The 24,043-nt window shown below is 45.6% G+C and overlaps 2 protein-coding genes and 1 long non-coding RNA gene across 3 annotated transcripts; 1 reads left to right on the top strand and 2 right to left on the bottom strand.

Moving 5' to 3' along the window:
• Positions 1-87: 87 nt before the first annotated feature.
• LOC309541862 lies at positions 88-12,273 on the top strand. Its single transcript, XR_014223983.1, has 3 exons — positions 88-273; positions 11,227-11,436; positions 12,073-12,273. It is a non-coding gene; the product is annotated as an uncharacterized lncRNA (long non-coding RNA).
• APOLD1 (apolipoprotein L domain containing 1) lies at positions 5,787-8,538 on the bottom strand. Its single transcript, XM_082240046.1, has 2 exons — positions 8,490-8,538; positions 5,787-6,999 (listed from the first exon to the last, which is right to left on the bottom strand). The coding sequence occupies exons 1-2, from the start codon at positions 8,490-8,492 to the stop codon at positions 6,292-6,294; spliced, it is 711 nt and encodes a 236-aa protein (XP_082096172.1). The 5' UTR covers positions 8,493-8,538; the 3' UTR covers positions 5,787-6,291.
• Positions 10,168-24,043, bottom strand: LOC309541836 (uncharacterized protein). The gene is made up of 10 exons (XM_082240013.1): positions 23,869-24,043; positions 21,704-21,989; positions 20,459-20,610; positions 19,610-19,895; positions 18,344-18,495; positions 15,846-16,131; positions 14,444-14,595; positions 12,052-12,093; positions 11,196-11,232; positions 10,168-10,609 (listed from the first exon to the last, which is right to left on the bottom strand). The coding sequence occupies exons 1-9, from the start codon at positions 23,945-23,947 to the stop codon at positions 11,219-11,221; spliced, it is 1,449 nt and encodes a 482-aa protein (XP_082096139.1). The 5' UTR covers positions 23,948-24,043; the 3' UTR covers positions 10,168-10,609; positions 11,196-11,218.

The raw sequence follows: 24,043 nt of genomic DNA, 5'->3' as shown, positions 1-24,043 counted from the left end.
ACACGCGACGCCAACTTCCGGTTGCAGTGTAGCCGTCTTCCACTTCAATGGAGAAAATTGTGCCGGAATTTGGAGGCGCTTAACGGGGAAAGAAGCCTGCGCCTTATACCTCGGGTGTTATTTCATGCGGCGAATGTAATTGTTTGGAAGCACTTAAAAACAAAACAAAAACAACACGTCTCTGGTGTAGTGGTGAGAGTGTAGGATCAGCACATAGGAGGAGATCTGAGTTCGAATCCCGACTCGGCCACGAAGTTTGCAGAATGATCTTGGGTAAGTCAACCCATCTCGCAGGGCTGTCGTCATCATGAGTGTACTATGGAGCTGGGACGAGCCACGCATACCCCATTACCCCTCCTCGAGCTTCTCGGGAGAAAAGGGTGTCGATGCAATTAAAAAGAAGTAAATAAAAGCGCAGGTCGTCCACGTGCAAGTCAAGGATGCACGGCGCTTCCATCCATGTGACATGCCGGGAGGAAGGACACTGGCTGGCTGAAGCGCTGTGCAAGCAAAACTGACCTTTGCTGTAGCTTAAAAGTGCATTTTCTATGCGGAATGTTTAGCCAGGGATTCAAACGCACCTTCAGCCTGGTATGTGAACTGCCATTTTTAATAGTGGACTGCACTGCAGGGTTGTCAGCCACGTTCCCCACAAACTGCAATATGCGGGTCATATCGGGGAATTGGCATTAGCTAAGCAAATTTATAAAACTTTTTTTATAAAATAAGTAAGCACTCTGACGCAAGAACTACGTTAGAAAAGCTACGAGCTCCTTTTTACTACTTTTTGTTCGGATGTGGGCGCGCTGATGCCTAGTCACAGCCAAGTAAAATCCCGGCTTTCTCATTAATTTTTATAGACAGCACTGCCTTCCTCCCCTGGTGAAATTTAAAAATGGATTCCAATGTAGCGCTCAAAAGTTTATATACAGTACATTAGATAATGAGAGATGTGGTACTCTTCGTTCTATTATCTCTGTAGTCCAAAAAGCCGCGAGGGCTGCTGTCCGCGCGGAGGGTTCTGGGACTTGCAGTTCACCTCTGGAGGGCAAGCGAGGTCGGGAACTAACAAGAGGAAAATAGCTGCGGGGATGACGAGTTCGGAAAGAAAAGGGAGCACTTTTGTCGTGTAATAAATAAATGTTAGGAGATCCCGAGGGGTTGGGGGAAGGGAAATAAAATCCATATATTTATTTAACAAAATTTATTCAACATCATATATATCCTGCTTGATAGAACCTCTAAGTGATTTACAATTTAAGTTTGTCTGTTTGTTGAACTTGTTAGTTACTTTATCTTGTTCAGGAAAATCCAAAGCGACTTATAAGCAAACCTAAACATAAAACATAAACTAGTTTTGATGTGTTGGGATCTGTAATGGTCCATTGGGGCACCATGATGGGGGGAGTCGAAAAGCAACTATAGTGGTACCTCGGGTTACATACGCTTCAGGTTACAGACTCCGCTAACCCAGAAATAGTACCTCGGGTTAAGAACTTTGCTTCAGGGTGAGAACAGAAATCGTGCTCCAGCGGTGCGGCGGCAGCTGGAGGCCCCATTAGCTAAAGTGGTGCTTCAGGTTAAGAACAATTTCAGGTTAAGAACAGACCTCCAGAACGAATTAAGTTCTTAAACCAAGGTACCACTGTATGGTTCCCTATCTTTTGTTATCATAGAAACAACAAAGCTGTTGAAAGCATTTTTTAAAATGAAGTTTTTAGTTACATCTTCTGAAGCTGATGCTGTATTTTAATTGGCTTGCATTTGTTTGTTTTTTAATTTTTTTATTGTTTTCTTAAGTTGCGCAAAAAGAGGCCTCATAGCAACCTTGTTGGCTAGGCTGAGCAAGGGTGACTGGCTCAAAGTCATGCAGCAAAGTTTTGTGGGTAAGTAGCCCTTTGAACCCAGTCCTCCGAAGTATACTCTTAGCCCTCTAGCCACTGCTGGGTCAGGCTAGCGAAGGACACTAAATCACATAGCTCAGTTTGATGGTTTCTGGATTGTCGAGGAAGCTTTCCCTTTGTGCATGCTCATAAGTGCACCTCCCAAGTGTCTTTTTAAAAATTTGGCAGCGATCCTTACTTATACATGTGTTTTAACAAAATAGCAGGGAGGGGATTAAAAGTCATAAACTGTATGAAAGTCGAGGGTTCTTCACAGACTCACACAGCAACATCTTACCCAGCACCAGCCCTTTGATATCAGATTCAATAAATGAGTCTAAGAGATTTGCCTGCAAATCTTGCAAAAGGAAACTTGTTGAAGGGCTGGTATAAATCCTTATGATTAATAATACCAAATAAAATCAGAAGCAGTTCTTCCTTGGATGTGGACTATTTGCCAAACCTAAACCTAGCAGTTGATTGACAGTGATTTTCAGAAAGTCCCAGCAAAGTATCCCCAGGGACTCATTCTGGATACTGAAGGATCTCCAATACCCAAGCGGCATGATTGCAAAAACTCCTGGCTACGTGCGTGAGCACTGTGGAAATGATGACGTCCCTGAGCCCTCAGTTACTGGAGTCCAACTATGCTACATCCTGTCCTTATATAACAATAGGCAATAGGCAGGAAATCTAAACCAGCACTCTGTGTGACAGATAGCATTAGCAAGCCCAGAAGCCCAAAACGCCCTCATGAGAAGAACTTGTAAAGAAGCAGATTGATTCTGCTCTGATTTAAGGAGACGGCCAGTGTGCTTATTTTTGCACCCCTTAATACCTACGCAACCTGCATGTTTGAAAATAAATGCATTATTACGAATGCCCTTTAACTCTCCATTAACTATGTTCAAAGCAGCCTGCCTCCACTAAGGTTGCTGTGGCATTCCCATTGCTTGAATAAGCAGTTTTGTGAGTAAACAATCTATACAAATAGACACAGACACAAGGTTACTTTGTGCTCATTCATTTAATTTGTATTTTGTATTGGATCAGAGTTAGTTATCTGTGCAAGTTGTTCCTTGGTTTTACAAATACCCAAAATAGCAAGCAGATCCTTTTGGCCATGTCTCTTGTCCCTTCCCCCAAAGAGCAGAAAGTCAAGGATGAGTTTAGAGGAAGCTCACCCCGTACACAAATTCCTTAGGATCCAGTACATTTAAATCTTGTCTCTTGCCCACCATTCCACCTGAGCCTGAGCCACAAGCGAAGAAATAAAGAGCATCAAACAGGTCTTTGAAGTATAGCATAACTGTGTGTAATCTATGGCAGTGTTTCCCAAACGTTTTTGGGCAACGGCACACCTGTTTACTGAAAAAAAATCTCGCGGCACACCACCATTAAAGCCCTGCCCCGTGACGTCAGCGCGCAGCGTCACGCCGGGAGGGACGCACAAAAGTGAAAGTTTTTTCCCTCGGCAGCTCCTCTCAGCTGCGCTCAATCCGCCTCGGAGCGCAGGAGCGATGCCTCTCTCTGGCTCTCCCTCTGCGCAGGCTGAGGGAGGGAGGGAGGGGCGCGTGTGACCCGTCTCTGCTGGGAGACCAAACCCAGCGAGGCAGAGTCACGCGGAGGCGCCCAGGCAGCGCTGCCGGCTGCGAGGAGGAGCGCCAGGCAGCAGCAGGAGGCGCGACCTCTCCTCGCCGCCGCCGCCCCGCCTCTCGCCGCCCGACTCGCCCGCCTCCCTCCAGGTATCTCGCGGCACACCAGCCGATGTCTCACGGCACACTCGTGTGCCGCGGAACACCGGTTGGGAAACACTGATCTATGGCCTAGTTCTCACCAAGTTGGTAAACCTGCGTCTGAGCTTACATGCATCTTTCAAACCATCTCCTTATCTTCACAGGCCACCCGTACCATTATGCAGTGTCCTCCCCACTACTCATGTAGAGTTGTTTTGCCCTCGTAAGCAACATACCCACTGCCCAGTTCTACCTCTTCTCTCTTCCAACTTTTCATTGCTGTTTTCCAAGGGATACCATCCCACAGAGGAGAAATGACCACTGGGAGGAAGGCGGAGAGAGGAAACGCCATAATGTACCTGTAACAGCACAACCAAATGCTTTCATCTGCCCCAGCTGCAATAAAACACGTCTCTCCCATATTGCTCTCTACAGCCACAGCAGGCGCTGTAACTCTCCAATGGTTTGACTGTATCCCCGATGGTGCACTATTCCATTGTCTCTCTAGACAAATTGATGCCAACAAGAACAGCTGTCCCATCTTCTACCTAATTCTTCTGCTTAGTTCTTGCTCATCAGCAGTGTTTTGAAGACACAAAACTGACGTCACACGTTACCCTCACATCTGCATATATTTACAGACATTTGCATATCATAAGCTCTGTCTTAGAGTAAAAGTTAAAGGGCCCCCTGACCATTAGGTCCAGTCGTGACCGACTCTGGGGTTGCAGCGCTCATCTTGCTTTATTGCCCGAGGGAGCCGGCGTACAGCTTCCGGGTCATGTGGCCAGCATGACTAAGCCACTTCTGGCGAACCAGAGCTGCGCACGGAAACGCTGTTTACCTTCCCGCGGTACCTATTTATCTACTTGCACTTTGACGTGCTTTCGAACTGCTAGGTTGGCAGGAGCAGGGACCGAGCAACGGGAGCTCACCCCATCGTGGGGATTCGAACCGCCAACCTTCTGATCGGCAAGTCCTAGACTCTGTGGTTTAACCCACAGCACCACCCGCATCCCCTGTCTTGGAGAAGGCATGGGGAAATGTGTCTGTCAGCTTTGGTTTCCCTTGGTTGTTCATTTTTCTAATTGCAAGTTCAGTTCTCCACTTTTCAAATCTGGAAAAAAGGGTGAAGTGACTTTTTTAAAAAAAATTCACACGTGAATTGCTAGTCCCATCTGCTCGTCTTTCCCAGGTCATTTGATGGTGGGGTCTGTGGGGAACGGACAAGGGGAAGGGGACATCAAACAAGGATATTGTCATGCCTCAGATATAGCAAACCTTGGCTCTGTAGAATGAGCTCTTGCATCTTGTCGTGGCTGTATTATTATTTCTTTAAATAGAAACTTCAAATCCACATTTAAATTACCCAGAACAAATAAATACAAAAATACATCAATACACCATGTCCCTGAGCATGTGGTGTGGGGGGGGGGGAGCACCCACTTTAGATAGGTGGTGGTTAAAGCTAGGAATGGCAGCTGTTGCCTACTAGGTTTGTAGGGCAGAAGGAAGAGAGGCCAACCATATTTGAGCCACAGCCAATAGCAGGTGGAGGCACTGATTCTACCTTTGCTCCTGTCCTCCTCCCTGTGAGTTCTATAAGGGCAAAACCAAGAGTGAGGAGAAGGAAACAGGCAGGCAGCACCCTCCCCCGCCCCCCAGGGCTGGTTTGAAGGAATAAGCACACAGGAATCAAGAGGAATCATGGGGATTCTTTAGCTGCGATTCCTACATTGCAGGGTGTCGGACCAGGTGACCTTCTCTGGGCACCTTCCCGCTCTATGATTCTAAGACTAAAGTTAGTGGAGCCTTAATTTGCCTGCCTGTACTGGAAGAGTGCATGATAAAGAGCGGATGAAGTTTGAGCGACAAACCAAAGCCAAACTCATTAAACTCCTGCCGCACTTGCGAGTGCAATTCCCATCCGCTACTAAGAACATCACTGGAAACTATTCAGGTTCATTCAGGCTCTCTGGCCTTTGACTCCCTCATTATCCGCCTCGCAGAGCTTTGGAAACTGCAAGTTCTGGAATCTGCAGCCATTTCCTTCCTAGGCTGGCTCTGGTTCCCTCACGACCACAGTTTTCACCTAGCTCAGCGCTGTGGGAGAAAAATTTAATCAGAGCTTTGGCAAGTGTCCCTGTCTACTTCTCCTGATTACCCTGGGTAGGTGGGGGGGGGGGCGGGAGAGAGAAAGCATAGCTGTCAATGTTTCCCTTTTTTAAAGGGAAATTCCCTTATTCCGAATAGGATTCCTTGCAAGAAAAGGGAAAAGTTGACGGCTATGGGGGAAAGTATGCTGGAGTACATGCATGCAGAAGCATTAATTGCATCGAGTTCAGTGTTTTAGCACCAAATGAGAAATGTGGAAGTCTTCCCCAACCCCCCTAAAAAAGCAAGGTATGATGTGCTGTGAGACAGACCTTGGGATGTGCTGATAGCATAGACCAGCACTTGTGTTGCTACAATTTCTATTTGCTGTGCACAGACATAACATGTGCAATACAGACTGAGCCCCTGAAGGGGGTTGGCTGCAAGTATCGAGAAATGCCTGGAGAAAACTCTGATTTGGCACAATCCTAATAGGAACAACACAGTGTGTTTTAGGTCTTTTAGGCCCCCGTCGTCGTTTTCAGAGGATGTGGGTGATTTTGACCTTGGACATCCTCCTAGAGTGCTATTCTTCTTGTCTTCAGGGGGGATTCTTTCCTGTTCTCCAAAAGTTCGCAGATCTCATCCATGGGCCTTGCACAGGCTTCTAGGCTTTCTGCCAGCTTCTGCACTTTTGCCTTGAGCACAGCATGACTCACTTTGGTCACCTCTTCGTTGTGCTCAGGGACCAGGAAGCTGTGGGAGCCGCAGAACACCATGAAACAGATGGAATTGTACAGTGTGACGGAGGCATTTCTCTCAGCCGGCAGTAACCTAGGATCCGCCGGGCCCTGGCTGCGGTGCAAGAATTCCAGGCAGTGCATGATTTCTCTCATCTGAGCATGGCAGCTCACTGCAGTCTCCTTGACCTTCCTCACCTCCCTGGAATTAGAGAGGACTAAGGAGAGGTCAGAAGTCACCGTGACGGCCCCTCCTGCAGCCGCCACTCCTAGGCCCATCCCAGAAGCCAAAAGGGATGCCCCTAATGTTGCAGGGCTCAAGGACAGCCCCACGATGGCCACGATGGCTCCTGCGGCACTTAAAGAACTCCCAGTGAAATGGGCGATTAGAGAGCGTCTGTGCAGCTTGTTGATTCTCCGTGAAATCTCCCGGAGACTCCTGATGTGCTCCCGAAGCCTGCTTCTCTGATCCAGCAGTACGACATGGAAGTGATGTGTAGGATCAAAAGTGTGAGGGGGAAAGTTGTCCATAACCTTGATGGGAAGCTGGGGGGAGGGGAGAGAGAAGGGCATTTAGAAAGGTAACAGCACACTCTGGCAGCCAGGCCTGCAGATGCATCTGGGACATTGACACCACCTTTCCCCCTAGTACAGTGGTACCTCAGGTTGAGAACTTAATTCGTTCTAGAGGTCCGTTCTTAACCTGAAACTGTTCTTAGCCTGAGGCACCACTTTAGCTAATGGGGCCACCTGCTGCCGCTGGGCAATTTCTGTTCTCATCCTGAAGCAAAGTTCTTAACCCAAGGTACTATTTCTGGGTTAGTGGAGTCTGTTAGCTGAAGCATCTGTAACCCGAGGTACCACTGTAGAGCTAGATCCTATAAACACCAGTGGTTCCTTTGAGCAGATCCTATCAGACTTTGACTCTAAAGGTAAGGATAAGGATGTCTCTGAATACCACTTGCTGGAGAACAAGAGTGAGAGAGCACTATGGCACTCATGTCCCGTTTGTTGACTTCCCATAGGCACAAGCTGGCTACTGTAGGAGACAGATTGCTGGACTAGAAAAGCCTTGATGTTATTTGTTGTTATTGGGTGCAACAGATTTAGCACACATCTACCCCCTCTGAAAATTGTCTGTGTATAATTAAAGTTAGATACAACCCGTTATGTCTGTTGGAGGCCTGGGCACAACTGCTTGTTTTTCTTTATTAATGTCATCATTTCTTTTGAAAAAGGTTTTCCTGGTTGTCACTCTCCTTCAGTGCTTCGTATCACACACCAAAGAATTATCTGCCCTCGTTGCTTGTCTTATCAAATGCGCGCTACCAGCCACAGCCCTAATCTAATGTCACCCTGTCACGTTTGACAAGTACTCATGCAGTAGATTGTAGCATGCCGATATAGAGAGCAGGAGGCCCTGGGGCTTATCAAACAAGAAGTGTCTACAGCCCACAGGGAAAAGAAAGGAAGGACACCCAGATAATTCACATACACAACCTATTCTCCAGACAAAAAACATCTCAGAGTGAAACTTCCACAATATAGCTACTCCAAAGCAAGATTCCTGGCACTTACTAGCAAACCCATCTTCTCTAATATCCCATATTCATTTGCTGGACTTATTTACCAGCAAATTTATTTTTTATTTAAATTTAAATTTAAATTTAAATTTATTTATTTGTAATGCTGTGCAATAACACAAGCTGTCATCTGGAGGTATCTTCCAAAGTAATAAAAACCTGTCCTTAATACTCAATACTCAAAACAAGCACTGTGTATCATCTACCTGCTTGTTTTAGCATATCACACATGTTGGAAGTTTCACCAATTAAGTGGTGACCCATAAGAATGATAGAAAGTAAAGCAGGATTATAATCATTGACTTTACCTTCTGCTTAAATCAGTGGAATAAGAACTAGGGTCTCTCTTTTTTGGTAAACTCCATTATTTTATAAACTAGCAGAAACTAGGACAAAGCTCTTCTAAATAAATGGCTACAGAGTTTTTGAGGACAAAGGAATAATCCCACCTACCATCGTTTTCGGTTCAATCCAGTGTTCCCAAGAATGACTCTCAGGCTGTTTCTGGACAAGCCAAATTTATACTTACTACAGTCCTATTGCCCCCCTGGGACTGCTTTGCATCACACCAGGAATTTGTCATTTCCTGACATTCCTGCTGCCACCGCCACCCCCCCCCTCCCTGCCCGACTAATTCAGAAGGATGTGACACGCTGGAAACTGACTGGGGACAGTGCAGCTTGTATCGTATTCAGGAAACAATCCTTGCAAGTGAACATTATGTGTTCGCTTTTCCCAAAGCACATTTACAAACACACACACACACACACACACTATTCCTGACTCAAAGGGAATGTAGTCATCTCCCAAAGGGAATACACTACCCTTCCTCTTCTTGAAATAACTGGTGACACTATGCTAGCCAGATGACTGAATCTTCAGAGTCTTATGTGAATGTAGAGAAAATAAGGTATGATCTCAGCCAATCATCACAATTACTTTGGAAATGGAATGTTTTACAGAACTGCTGCTTTCTGATTGTCTGGGATGCACAGCGGGCGGGAGAGCAATCCAGCTTTTAAAAGAATAGTGCAAGCAGCTATCGTAGTAGCTACCCTAATGACATCATGGAATTAGCAGGATGCACGTGGATAAATGGTTGTGTGGTGGGTGGCCGTGGTAGATATTCTCTGGTGGCTGTGCTGACCGGCTACTGACTTGGGGAAGGGCCAGCGCTCAGGATTACAGCACGTACTTTGCATGCGGAAGCTGCTAGGTTCAGTCTCTGGCATCTCTCGGCAGGGCTGAAAGAGACATCTGCTGAAACCCTGGAGAGCCACTGCCTGTGACTGGACAGGATTGAGCAAGGTGGCTCAATAGTCTGACCCGAGGTTCACACTGAGAAGCCACTCCACTGCACACCCATATTTTGTTTTTTGCAAGGCCACTGAAATGAGAGGCTTTTCCCCTGCACAGCAGGTAGACGCTCTGCTATGGAGGAAAATGTTCTGGTTTAAAGTCACCCACTACAATTCTCTGTATACAGATGGGGGCCTCCCATTTAACCCATCATCTCCCCCACAAAGCCTATGCTCTGCAACGAGCAGAAAGAAAGTGGATGCTTACAAAAGATTGCTTACAAAGCAATATTCCAGATGCAACAGAGCCATCCACATGCAGGAGGAGGACACTCACCTGCGATGCTAACTTCAGCTGACAGACTAATCTTATCTACTCTATCCAGGGCATCAGGCAGAGAGGGGTGTTCTACAGCCCAAGATCCTGGAGCTGGTAGGAATTGAACCTGATAAATATATACATTATACACAGACACACAGAGAAAGCTGGCCTTATAGGGAATCCGACCATTGGTCCACCTACCTCAATATTGTCTACACTGACTGAAAGCAACTCTCCGGGGCTCCTGGTGGGAGTTTCTCCCAGCCCTAGATGGAGGTGCCAGGGATTATACCCAAGACCTTCTGCATTCAAAGCAGAGGCTCTACTACTAAGCTAAGGCCCTTTTCTTAATAATCAAATGGAACTATATGTAGACAGCTGTCAGATCCAAGTCTTCTGTTTTCTTCTTACAAACAATAGGATCCAATATAAAACAAACAAATGGAAAAAATTGAGGCACAACCATATTTAATCTCTATGTTAAAATAAGAAGCACTTACATAGTTATTTCTTCTTTATGCATTGCTCCCTTGTACATACAAACATGGAAATGTGAAAATAAATCAGATGATGTTGATCTATAACACGTATAATACATTTTCAGCCTGCAATCTTCTGAAAATAAAAATCAGACAGACAACCTAAATCATGGAGAATAGTAAGATAAAGAGGATTCCTATTAGGAAATGTGCCTAATAGGACAGGGCTGTGGATAGCAGATTTGAGGTGAGCAGACTGTGGTACTGCTCAGGTCTAAATCGAGGGTTCCTTTGTCTCTTGCCAGACATTGAATTTGTTGTAGTACCAACAGGAAAGAAAAGGGATTTCATGTCTGTAACTCTGGAACTAATCTCTTGCAAAGAATAAATGCTGCCAGTACTAGTGTGTGGAATCCAAGACATAATAGCTTTTGTCTGTTTCGTCAGGAAAAGGGAAAGCTGTGCCGAACAGATCTAAAATACAAAAAAAGGCAAAAAGAGCTGATTAAAGAACAGAATCACAAATCTCAACAAATTCTAGCTGGTCCCTTTTACACTGCTATCCATCAGTACACCTAAACCAATGGAAACTGTTCTGGCAACCATAAACAGCTCTTTTACAACAAATCTGCTCCCCCCCCCCAACCCTCCCCCCAATGTTTCCAGTAAGAAAAATGAGGTGAAACCATAGTGGAAATGCAGCATAATCCTTTGATGGTGACGCCATATAAACTCTGTGCAAGTTTTGTGAAAACAAATCAGGACGATTGATCAATATACATTTTGTTTGGAAGCGATTGAAGTCAGACCTGAATAGCCTAAAACTTCACTTCCTATAGGTTGGTAGCTGTTCAGCATGTGAAATAATGGTGCCAATTTGAAGCAAGACTCTCTGCCAAATTTGGGGGATCTGTCTAAGTGGAAGCCCAAAATTTCACCCAAAATTCAGTCCAAGGCAGAGTTCAGAACCAGCCCTTATAAACCTCTCAAAAAAATAAATAAATGAGGTAGCCCTAAGTTTGAGGTTAGTGAATTTGAAGAGAAGTGAAAATGAACTTACTTTGAACTTATATTTCTTCCTTTTCACACAGGATGTCCTGCAGAATTCAAGATGGGGAGAAGATTATATGGGTCTACATCCAAAACAAGAACTGTCCAATTCTGACACACTGAGCTTCCTCAGTTGATGAGGGGAAAGGGTCCTCATCTGCCCACCTCCACCTGTCTCCTTAGAGTGGCTGCTTTCTGGCTATTGGGATGAAAGTCCCTGTTCACTTTTGCAGTTTGTACATTCCAAGTGGGTATGTCTTGACTAGAAGCATCATATTATTGGGTTATTTGCTCCAGATCGCACTGCCATGCCTCATTAATAAATAACAACAATAACAACAACATGTATCTGGTGGGAGCAGCAGAAAGGTTTTTATGGGAGGCTTCCCCATCCACTGCGCTTTGTCCTACCCACTAGTGCGCGTGGAATATAGCAGGATGCACACAATAGAAGAGTGTACACACACACACACACACACACACACACAAATCCACTTGTAGCTCTCAGCAGAAAAAAATGATTGGATAACTGTACGCATCTGGCACTTTCATCATCCCTGGTCATTGCCCATATTGGCTGGGACTGGTGGGAGTTGAAGTCCAATAAGATCTGAAGGGCCCCAGGTCACTGCCTTAAAGATTGTGATGGGGGTGAGTGGGATGGAGGGCTGTGCCCTGCAAGATGAAATTAGCACCTTATAGAGGCTTAGGAACAAGAGGGACAAGCGTCCAGTTTGGTGAGGTGAAAACGACCAAATTTACCATATTGATTCAAACTAACCAGCTAAATAAATATTGACTGTTCATGTCTAGTGTATAATGTTTTAGGCCTTTGGAACACATGAATGTGAGGATCATTTACTGACCTTCTGCTTCTTCCATTCCAGATGCAGTCCCCTCTTCATCTCCTAGACAAAACATATGTTAAATGTCAAAGCAAGACTTCCTATGTGTTTCACTGAGCCATGCCAAATCTTATTAAAAGAAACAAAGCACAGCAGTACTTTGGTTTACAACCATAATCCGTTTTGGAGGTCCGTTTGTAAACCAAAACAGGTTGTAACTCAAGGCGTGCTTTTGCCAATGAGGCCTCCAAAAAAAATTTGCTTGTAATCCAAAAAAAAAATGGTTGTAATCCCCAAAAAAGTTGCAAACCGGGACACGCACTTCCAGGTTTGACGTGTTTATAATCCAAAATGTATGCAAACCAAAGTACCACTGTATACTTGGTTGATAGTGTTCACTGGTATCGCAAACCCCCAAATAGCACAGAACTCGAGAAGAATTTTGTCAATGTCGCACAGGAAAGTCAATGAATATAGTAGATGTGAACTTTCTAAACCAGAGGTTCCCAAACCTATTTGGCCTACCGCCCCTTTTTCAAGGGGGAGGGGATTCACACACACACCCAAGTAACATACACAGCACACTTATTCCCAGCGACGGACTTCCCAGCAATGCGCGACACGCTCGCCTGCCAGGACTTGCTTGTCAAGACCTGTTGGAAGACTGGACCACCGATCGGTTATAACGTGTACTTGGTGTGTTTCTTTGTAAAGTAAAATAAAGTTATTATTACAATTTTATGTTACATTGGTAGGCAGCATTACACAACAGGTGAAGTATATACAAATAGTTTTTTTCAAAACTGGACAAGGAGATGGACTAGGACCTGGGATTAAATACCCATGGGGCTGACCAGAGTGAAGCCTGTTCAGCTTAGTCCAATCAGACCCAGAGGCAGGGCTAGTGCTGCAGCCTGCCTGCCATTGCCCAGTTAGGCTGGCAAGCTGTGGTCCACTTTCAGGGCCTGGGTGAAGCCTTTATAATAATAGACCACACATTGTTTTCCTCTTAATATGTTTTTTATTGACTTAGTTTATAGCATAAAGGTAAAGGGACCCCTGACCATTAGGTCCAGTCACAGACGATTCTGGGGTTGCGGCGCTCATCTTGCTTTACTGGCCAAGGGAGCCAGTGTACAGCTTCCGGGTCTTGTGGCCAGCATGACTAAGCCGCTTCTGGCAAACCAGAGCAGCGCATGGAAATGCCGTTTACTTTTCCACCGGAGTGGTACCTATTTATCTACTTGCACTTTGACGTGCTTTCAAACTGCTAGGTTGGCAGGAGCAGGGACCAAGCAACGGGAGCTCAACCCGTCACAGGGATTCAAACTGCGGACCTTCTGTGGTTTAACCCACAGTGCCACCCGCGTTAATAGCATAGCTGTATCCTGTATTTCCTTACTGGCAATTGTGATAACCTATTGTCTTTTAAATAATGTTACACCTGAATACCATACCCGTCAACAGCCCCATTTTAGGGGAAATGTTCCAGGATCACAGAAGCCAATCCCAGTTTCTGCTTGATTCCGGAATCTCTTTTCTTTTCTTTTCTTTTCTTTTTTTTATTTTCAATGCATAATCATAACAAAAATTACAAACACTGAATCCAAAATAATACTATAGCAAATGCTCTTCTTTTGTATATTTTCTCTCCTAGGGAATCTCTCTTTTCTTCGTCCGGCATTCTAGTGCGAGTCCTGCCACAGCAGCAGACCAAAGGACTCTCAGCTCGTGAGCAGGATTGCACCAGAGTGTCAAAGGTCCAGCACTCTGGCACTGCCCTCTAATGAACCCAGGGTGCCAATGCTGTGCTCTCACCACACTTTTTTAGGGGTAAGAGTGTTGGACAGCTCATGTCACTCAGCCAGCAGCAATGCGTGTCCCAATTTCAGGTATGATAATGATGGATGGTATACTGTGTACTTAACCTGATTTATCATTTAAATACAAAGAAACAAAATAGTTGAATCTCGCTTCTGGGTTCTATCATGATTTAACTGTCATGGCTTCCTCCAAAGAATTCTGGGAAATTATCCTTTAATGAAAGATTCTCTCATTTAACAATACAGTTCCCAGGGTTCCCTGACATGGCAGAATCATAACAATTGGGAGGAACAAAATCTCAGCAGTGGGTGAATCCCCTACAAGTGAGGAAGGGAGGGAAGGAGAGCCTGGGTGTAATCAGGGGAAACTGTTATTTCAGTTGCAGGCTTAGTAGCAGCAGAGCATGGAAAGAAAGAGTTTATGCCTGTATACTATACCCGTCAACTGCCCCATTTAAGCTGGACATTCCAGAATCACAGAAGCCAATCTTGGGGGAAAGTCATGCATTTAAATGTGCTTTAAATACAGGGTGTGTTCACAGCCTCAGTCTCTTTGTACACAAATAGATGACAATATCTTTTCTACTTACCAGGGGTCTCTATCTTACATCCAAACACCTGGACTTCACAAAGCGTGAGGTATTCTTTCCTAGGTAGGGTAACAGTCACATACCGCCCTTTTGATGCTTCACAGTTAAAACTGCCTGTTTCCCCAGCACCCAAAGAACCTATTGTAGCACATCTAGAAAAGAACCAAATCATTTATTATTATTATTATTATTATTATTATTGTTATTATTATTATTATTATTATTTATTTATTTATTTTTAAATAGCATTAAACAGTAATGGAAGATTTTTTTTCAACAACCTGAACTCACATGAAAAAGTCAGAAAAGAAACACTCTGTCACAAGAGACTAGGGCCCTGCGGGACTTGACATCTTTCCGCAGGGCCTGCAAGACAGAGCTGTTCCACCAGGCCTTTGGTCAGGGCTCAGCCTGACTCCCTCCTCTGGCAACCTGCACAGAGGTTTGCTTAACGGTTGCCATCAAGTTGATTTAAATTAATTTTCATAATGAATTTTTTTTAGAATGTTGGATTTTTTGATTGTTTGATTATTTGATTGTTGTTAGCCGCCCTGAGCCTGGATTCGGCTGGGGAGGGCGGGATATAAATAAAATGTATTATTACTATTATTATTATTATTATTATTATTATTATAGCAAATATTTGCTATGTTTTTAGAAATCAAATGGCAAGAGATCTGTCTGGAACATTTGCACTCCATTGTCCTCCCTGTAAAGCCATAATCCTGTAAAGCCAGGATGCCATAAAATGTTGACAAAATAGAAGTGGAAATGGCCAGGGTTGACAAATTCACCCCATGAGAGGAACAGAAATTGATCCAGTGGATATGATCAGTATTTGCTGATCAATCCAAAACCAGTATGTAATTGACTACATCATGTTCCCCGATTTGCATTGCATTTCCATTCCAATGAAATCATAGAATCATAGAACAGCAGAGTTTGAAAGGACCACAAGGGTCATCTAGTCCAACCCCCTGCAATTTAGGAATCTTGAACCCATGACCCTGAGATTAAAAGTCTCGTGTACTACTGTCGGAGCTATGCTGCCATGGCATAACAGGACAATGAAACCTGCCAAATATACATACTAAAATTCATAACTTATGTAGTTTTGCCACAGCAGACAGCAAGAAAAATAAGTTAGCTTTCACCAGGAAGCAAACTGCTGTGGAATGGAAACAGTCCTGCATGTGGCGAAAACAGGGCAGAACAGAAAAGCGTACCTCATGACATCTCTATATGTAAGGAAAGGATGGGGAACCCATGGCCCTCCAGATATTGTTGGCCTCCACCTCCCACCTGCTTGAACTCAAGATGATGGGAGTGGTACTCCAATAACACCTGAGGGGCCGCAGCTTCCCCTTCCCTGGCTACAAAGCATCTGATCCGTATACAATACCTAGGATTTGTGGTGCCTCCTCTCTCTGCAGAGTCCCCAACTCGGATTTCAGCCCCATTAAGACGCTGAGCACAGCAGTCTTTCCGGTTGGTGATGGTGACACGGAGTACATGATACTGTGCCTTCAAGTCTACCATCCACCATGGATTATTTTCAGAATTTGTGTGGGTGCAGGATCCCTGTTTAAAATTACTGGCTGTGGACCCGTCAATGGCATTTCCAGCTGCTCCTAGCGAGCTGTAGGTACTGGATTGTGAAGCTTCTCCGGCGAGGGCCACATTGGTGTCTGAAAGAAAGAAAAGGGAAAGTTTCCATTTTGTTGCTGTTGTGCTTCAACCACTGAACTGCAGGGTGGGAAAAACTAAGAGAGCTGAATTAATTCTTCATTAATGCTCTCGCCATGCTCTCAGCAGGTGCCTAAAAACATGTGAGATCCCAATCGTATGCGAGGTCCTAGAACCCAAAAATGTTCATCCCAGTTTTCAGCCTCAACATGTTGGAGGGTATGGTATTTGTCTGGTGCTGAAACAAAATCTCAGCAGTGGGTGAATCCCCTACAAGTGAGGAAGGGAGGGAAGGAGAGCCTGGGTGTAATCAGGGGAAACTGTTATTTCAGTTGCAGGCTTAGTAGCAGCAGAGCATGGAAAGAAAGAGTTTATGCCTGTATACTATACCCGCCAACTGCCCCATTTAAGCTGGACATTCCAGAATCACAGAAGCCAATCCTGGCGTCTGTTTGATTGCCGGATCTCTCCGTTTTTGGTCCAACGCTCTGGAGTGAGTCCTCATGCCACAGCACCAGACCAAAAGACTCTCACTTTGGTGCTTGTGAGCATGGTGACCTCAGAGTGCCAAGGTCCAGCACTAGGTCACCATCCTGCAGAGCCCATCGCCCAGCCCTTCCTGGCTCGCTTTTATGAGCCAGGATGGACAAGGATCAAGGAGACAGGTGGTCAGTTTCACTTGTCCGAGCAGCCTGTCCGCATCCTCGGAGGTAACAGATTGGAATTGATCCTATACAACTTGACTAGACAAGACTCTAGCACTCTTCTGCCCCAGCCCTGCTCCCAGGGTGGAAGGTGGAGTCTACCTCCTTCCAACTCTGCAAACTTTGCACTTTATCTGCAAAAAATTTTGCAAAATCATTGCAGGAGATCTTGGGGTCCTTACCAGGCCCCAACGGCAAAGGTGGTTCCGTTAGATTACAAACCACCTGAAAGAGTCTCCTGCTGCTGTCTTCTGCAGATGAAAGCTCCTCTACGGTGTCACTATTGCCACTTGGTAGGCTCAACGTTGAGCTCTAACCCATGTCTGGTCTAATTCAAAATGAGATTTCCACCACTGGCACTCTAGCCATTTCAGCGATTGTTTCATCACCCTCAACTCTGGGGAAAACATGGGGCTGTCTAGGCTCCATGCAATCAGAGAGGGTGCTTCAGAGCCAGACAGTCAATAGCCCTGGTTAAGTCCACATTCCAGCAGGCCACCAGGGAATCAGCTGAAAGACCATCAATACGGAATAAAACATTCCCTACCACTCTCTGGAAACCATTTGGATCCATTAAGTGGTGGGGACGGACCATACAAATTGACCCCACCTCCCTGCAAATGGGAAGGGTCGTGGATAAGTCCAGGTGCACCAGAAAGTGATCCGACCATGGAACTTCTTTTGTTTCGCTTTTCCTTAGTGTCAGATCACCCACATTCATAAAGGTGAACACTAGGTCTAAGGCATGTCCACGACTATGAGTTGGGTCAAACTTATTCAGGGACAGCTCCAGGGAGGTCATACTATGCATGAAGTTCTGAGGGGCCCCTTGTAAGAGCGTGTCAGCATGGGTGTTAAAATCCCCTAGGACAACCAAACTAGGTGTCCCTAGGAGAACATCTGCCATGACCTGAAGCAGCTTGGATAGGGAATCCTTGGTGCGGCGGGGAGGTCAGTACACCAAAAGGAATCCTGTACTGCTCCTATCGCCCACCTTCCAGAACATGCACTCAGACAACTGGGTCTTCCCAATAGGACGCCTGGTGTAAGCTAATGCCTTCCAAATATCACTGCAGCACCCACCCGCCCATATGTCCTGGGTTGCTGTGCGTAAGAGAAACCTGGTGGACAAGCAGCAGCAAGGACAGGCCCATCTGCTTCATCGAACCACATGCCAGGTCAAGTCCTCCATCCACAACCAAGTCGTGGGTGACAGCCGTCTTGTGAATCATTTACCTGGCATCTGGGTCTCCCTTGTTGATTCCAGTATCCTTCTGGTCTAGACCAGACCCGGAGGCAGGGATAGACTTCAAACAATGACTAAACTTGCCTCCTCGGTAATGACATGGTCTGGTCTTAGCACAATTCCTCCTCCTACCTGTGATCCCTGAGAATGGGTGTCCCCGTGCATCCCCCCCCCTCCGTGGAACGGGCCCCAACCATTCTGTTGGTGTGTCCACAGTCTCAGTCTCTTTGCACACAAATAGATGACAATATCTTTTCTACGTACCAGGGGACTCTATCTTCCGTCCAAACACCTGGACTTCACAAAGCGTGAGGTATTCTTTCCTAGGTAGGGTAACAGTCACATACCGCCCTTTTGATGCTTCACAGTTAAAGCTGCCTGTTTTCCCAGCACCCAAAGAACTTATCGTAGCACATCTAGAAAAGAACCAAATCATATATTATCATTTTTTTTAAAAAAAAATAGCATTAAACAGTAATGAAAGATTTTTTTTTCAGTAACCTGAACTCACATGAAAAAGTCAGAAAAGAAAGCAAATATTTGATATGTTCTGGGAAATCAAATTGCTAGGGATATGTCTGGAACATTTGCACTCCATTGTCCTCCCTGTGCCATAATCCTGTAAAGCAGGGATGCCAGAAAATGTTGACAAACTAGAAGTGGAAATGGCCAGTGTTGACAAATTCACCCCATGAGAGGAACAGAAATTGATCCAGTGGATATGATCAGTATTTGCTGATCAATCCAAAATCAGTATGTAATTGACTACATCTTGTTCCCCGTTTTGCATTGCATTTCCATTCCAATGAAATCACACAATCATAGAACAGCAGAGTTTGAAAGGACCACAAGGGTCATCTAGTCCAACCCTCTGCAATTTAGGAATCTTGAACCCATGACCCTGAGATTAAAAGTCTCGTGTACTCCTGTCGGAGCTATGCTGGCATGGCATAACAAGACAATGTAACCTGCCTAATATATATACAGTGGTACCTCGGGTTAAGTGCTTAATTCATTACGGAGGTCCATTCTTAACCTGAAACTGTTCTTAACCTGAAGCACCACTTTAGCTAGTGGGGCCTCCCGCTGCCGCTGCATGGTTTCTGTTCTCATCCTGAAGGAAAGTTCTTAACCCGAGGTACTATTTCTGGGTTAGCGGAGTCTGTAACCTGAAGCGTATGTAACCTGAAGCGTATGTAACCTGAGGTACCACTGTACTAAATTTCATAACTTATGTAGTTTTGCCACAGCAGACAGCAAGACAAAATAAGTTAGCTTTCACCAGAAAGCAAAGTGCTGTGGAATGGAAACAGTCCTGCATGTGGAGAAAACAGGGCAGAACAGAAAAGCGTACCTCATGACATCTCTATATGTAAGGAAAGGATGGGGAACCCATGGCCCTCCAGATATTGTTGGCCTCCACCTCCCACCTGCTTGAACTCAAGATGATGGGAGTGGTACTCCAATAACACCTGAGGGGCCGCAGCTTCCCCTTCCCTGGCTACAAAGCATCCGATCCGTATACAATACCTAGGATTTGTGGTGCCTCCTCTCTCTGCAGAGTCCCCAACTCGGATTTCAGCCCCATTAAGACGCTGAGCACAGCAGTCTTTCCGATTGGTGATGGTGACATGGAGTACTTGATATTGTGCCTTCAAGTCTACCATCCACCAAGCATTCCTTTCAGAATCTGTGTGGGTGCAGGATCCCTGGTTAAAATCACTGGCTGTGGACCCGTCAATGGCATTTCCAGCGGCTCCTAGCGGGTGGATGTTGCTGGATTGTGAAGCCTCTCCGGCGAGGGCCACGTTGGTGTCTGAAAGAAAGAAAGGGGAAAGGTTCCATTTTGTTGCTGATGTGCTTCAACCACTGAACTGCAAGGTAGGAAAAACTAAGAGAGCTGAATTAATTCTTAATTAATGCTCTCGCCATGCTCTCAGCAGGTGCCTAAAAACATGTGAGATCACAATCGTATGCGAGGTCCTAGGGCCCAAAAATGTTCATCCCAGTTTTCAGCCTCAACATGTTGGAGGGTATGGTATTTGTCTGGTGCTGAAACAAAATCTCAGCAGTGGGTGAATCCCCTACAAGTGAGGAAGGGAGGGAAGGAGAGCCTGGGTGTAATCAGGGGAAACTGTTATTTCAGTTGCAGGCTTAGTAGCAGCAGAGCATGGAAAGAAAGAGTTTATGCCTGTATACTATACCCGTCAACTGCCCCATTTAAGCTGGACATTCCAGAATCACAGAAGCCAATCCTAAACTAAAGATGCCAGGATTCTTGGGGGGAAGTCGTGCATTTAAATGTGCTTTAAATACAGGGTGTGTCCGCAGCCTCAGTCTCTTTGCGCACAAATAGATGACAATATCTTTTCTACGTACCAGGGGACTCTATCTTACATCCAAACACCTGGACTTCACAAAGCGTGAGGTATTCTTTCCCAGGTAGGGTAACTGTCACAAACTGGCCCTTCGATGATTCACAGTAAAAAGTTTCTGTTTCCCCAGCACCCAAAGAACTTATTGTAGCACATCTAGAAAAGAAACGAAATCATTAAAAAAAATAATGAATAGCATTAAACAATAATGGAAGAATTTTTTTCAGCAAAAAACCCCACATAGAATGAGAGAACAGTAGAGTTGGAGAGGACTATGATGGTCACCTAGCCCAAACATTTGCAAATTAGGAATATTTTGTCCAGTGTGGGTCTTGAACTCGTGACCTGGAGATTTAAAGTCTCATGCTCTACTGTCAGAGCTATGCTGGCGTGGCATAACAGAACAAAGCAACCTACGTAATTTACATACTGAATTATATAAATTACATAAGTTATGTAGTTGTTAGGAGTCCAGGTTCCCGGCTTGATAACACAGTAAGCGCAAGTAATTAAAAAGGTGGATTTATTGCAAAAAAAACCAAGCAATCTATTTCCGGACGGCTCTAGCAAACCTCCAGCCCCCATTACTCAGTTGACTTTTCTGAGGGGTTCTTCCTGTGTCGACAGAAGAGATTGACCCTTTGATTTGTCTAGGAGCCTTCCTATATTCCTACACCTCAGACTTACTTAGTCAGCTGCAGCCCCTTCCGGTTCCGAAAAGCTGTCTATGACTTTCCACACCTGTTTGGGCTTCCGGGGAGCTTTGGCTGTGTTCCAGCCTGCTCTCCGTTCCTTCCTTATCAGCCAGCCATCCAAGATCAGGGGGACTTGATGCTGGCAGCTGCGGGCTCTCCTATGGCAGCATGAAAGCCCAGCCCCCCTGTCCAGACTGCATTCTGCAGCCAACTGCAAGATTACACTTGGAGCTGGTGTGTTCATGACAGAAGTTTTGCCACAGTGGAAAGCAAAACATAATAGCATAGCTTTTGGCAGACAGTGAACTGCAGCAGACAATGAACTGCATGTGACGAAAACAGGGCAGAACAGAAAATCATACCTCACAACTTCTCTACATGAAAGGAAGATATAGGAAACCCATGGCCCTCCAAATATTGTTGGACTCCAACTGCCACCTGCTTGAACCAACATAGACAATGGATCAAGATGATGGGAGTGGTACTCCAATAACACCTGGGGGGCCTCAGCTTCTTCTTCCCTGGCTACAAAGCATCCGATCCATATACAGTACCTAGGATTTGTGGTGCCTCCTCTCTCTGCGGAGTCCCCAACTCGGATTTCAGCCCCATTAAGACGCTGAGCACAGCAGTCTTTCCGGTTGGTGATGGTGACACGGAGTACTTGATATTGTGCCTTCAAGTCTACCATCCACCATGGATTATTTTCAGAATCTGTGTGGGTGCAGGATCCCTGGTTAAAATCACTGGCTGTGGACCCGTCAATGGCATTTCCAGCGGCTCCTAGCGGGTGGATGTTGCTGGATTGTGAAGCCTCTCCGGCGAGGGCCACATTGGTGTCTGAAAGAAAGAAAGGGGAAAGTTTCCATTTTGTTGCTGTTGTGCATCAACCACTGAACTGCAAGGTAGGAAAAACTAAGAGAGCTGAATCAATTCTTAACCCATTCACATAAATTCTAACCGATCCACACCAGTTTTTTCTGCAGTTGCCTGGCATAAGTAGACACAGGTCCAGGCAGGGCTTTATTTTGCCCCATTGCTTTAGTGGGAAAACTCACTGTTTACCTCTAAATCAAAACAAAAGTCAAATGGGTTTCCTGCGGTGGGACCACACCCACCCACCCCACTCACTTGCACTCATGCCTACAAATCACATACGTCTGCCTAGAAATTGTGGCACAAACAGAAGTGAGGATGGGTCCTCGTTCTTTGTTAGGAAACCTTCCAGTGCAAAATAAAACCAGAAGTGTAATGAAGCTGGCTAAACCTATGTCATATTCTACTTGTGGTTACTGCAACAAACAGCGCAAAAGGCGAGTACTCCAACCAAACAAAAAGATTAGCATCACCTCCAAGTGTCCCTGTTTTTCGGGGACAGTTCTGGAATTACAAAAGCCATGCTAGCAGGGGATCTGATCCCTGAATGTCCCCAATTCCCCGTCAGGACTACTGCTGCTGAGCTTGGAGAGGAGCACGAGCTGGAGGTTGTTCAGAGCAGTGGCAGTAGTGGCGGTGGCAGTGGCAGCTCTGCAGGAACATCCTGGTGGCTCTCCAGGGACTCTGTGTGGCTGCTGCTGCTGCTGGCCTTTTCTCTTAGACAGTTTGCAGCAGTTGCAGGAGAGTGGGTCAGGAGGAGGAGAGGCTGCTGCCACCCTAAAATCCAGCTTCATGTAGCGAGTTGGCTATCAGGACCATTCAAGGAGGAATGAAAGGGGGAGTGGAGCAGGGTGCAAGGAGTCTCGATTTTTAAGATGCTTTGCGCATCCACGTCTAACATTGCCCCTTTCTAAAAGTTATTAATTGGTATGTGTTTTTCTTTTTGTAAATCTTCCAAAGATTGAAATAATATAACATTGGAATTAGAGGGTTTCCCTAGGGGGTGTAGAGGAATGGGGTCAATTGTTAGGGGGACTGAGAAATGTTCCTGTTTTCATTTGAGGAATGTTGAAGGGTATGGGTTAGTTGTGCCTCACTTACCTGGAGTAAATCTTGAACTCAATGAGCTTTACTTCAGTGACACTAAAAGCCCATTGAAACCAAAGGAAAAGTTAGTTGTGACTAATGCAACCTCCATTGTCATTAAACTAACCCCTGAGCAAACATGGTTAGAATCTCCCCCTGAGTCCTATTAAATTCAGTGCAGCTTACTCTGAGGTAAAGAGGTTAGGAGTGCTGCCTTTAGTTCCCATAATTATGAATTGTTGCTGAAAAGCTGTAACCCATATTCAAACGAGCCTGGGTGACAAAAGCTGGCGGGCAACAGTAGTTCCCAAAGAAGAGGGCACATTGAGTGCTTTGGGAATTTGTCTTGAGCCTGATTAACTACTGTTAAGAAATATTTCTTAACCAAAACAGAGGCCCAGATCTAAAGGCAGGCACTCATATAGGAAGCCCTACTGACAGGAAAGCAATAAGTCACAATTAACTTGTCATATTCTTTTCCTGTGGGAATTAAGCCAGCCTTCTATGGGTTTGCACCAGTCAGTGGCGTAGCGTGGGTTGTCAGCACCCGGGGCAAAGCAAGTAATTTGCGCCCCCTAACCCGTGGATTTGCGCCCCCTAACCCGTGGATTTGCGCCCCCTAACCCTAACCCCCAGATGTTGTGCCCGGTGCGGCTGCCCCCCCTGCACCCCCCACGCTACGCCACTGGCACCAGTGAATATTGGGGGGGGGAGGAAAACTAGGGGGAGGAATGACACCCAATTCTTGGTAACGCACCTTCCAATGCAGGCCGTGTAGGCAGGATGGTCAAGAGCATCAGCAAAAGGCAGCATCTCACAGTCCTTCCTCGAAGCATTGTGTCCTTTTTGGGCAAGGCTCAGGAGACAAGACTTACACAGAGAGAGAAGCGCTCTTGACTTGAGTGCCCCCAACAGAGTGGGAAGGAGGCTAT

This window comes from Podarcis vaucheri (assembly GCF_965113315.1).
Source record: "Podarcis vaucheri genome assembly, chromosome: 10".
Taxonomy (NCBI): domain Eukaryota; kingdom Metazoa; phylum Chordata; class Lepidosauria; order Squamata; family Lacertidae; genus Podarcis; species Podarcis vaucheri.
This window is presented reverse-complemented; position numbering and strand designations above follow the sequence as displayed.

Coding starts and splice junctions, on each gene's coding strand:
- LOC309541836 (XM_082240013.1), bottom strand. CDS start 23,947: ATGCTTCGAGGAAGGACTGTGAGATGCTGCCTTTTGCTGATGCTCTTG. Junction 19,896..20,458: donor ATGTAAGATAGAGTCCCCTG/GTACGTAGAAAA, acceptor TCTTTCTTTCAG/ACACCAACGTGGCCCTCGCC. Junction 12,094..14,443: donor ATGTAAGATAGAGACCCCTG/GTAAGTAGAAAA, acceptor TGTTTTGTCTAG/GAGATGAAGAGGGGACTGCA.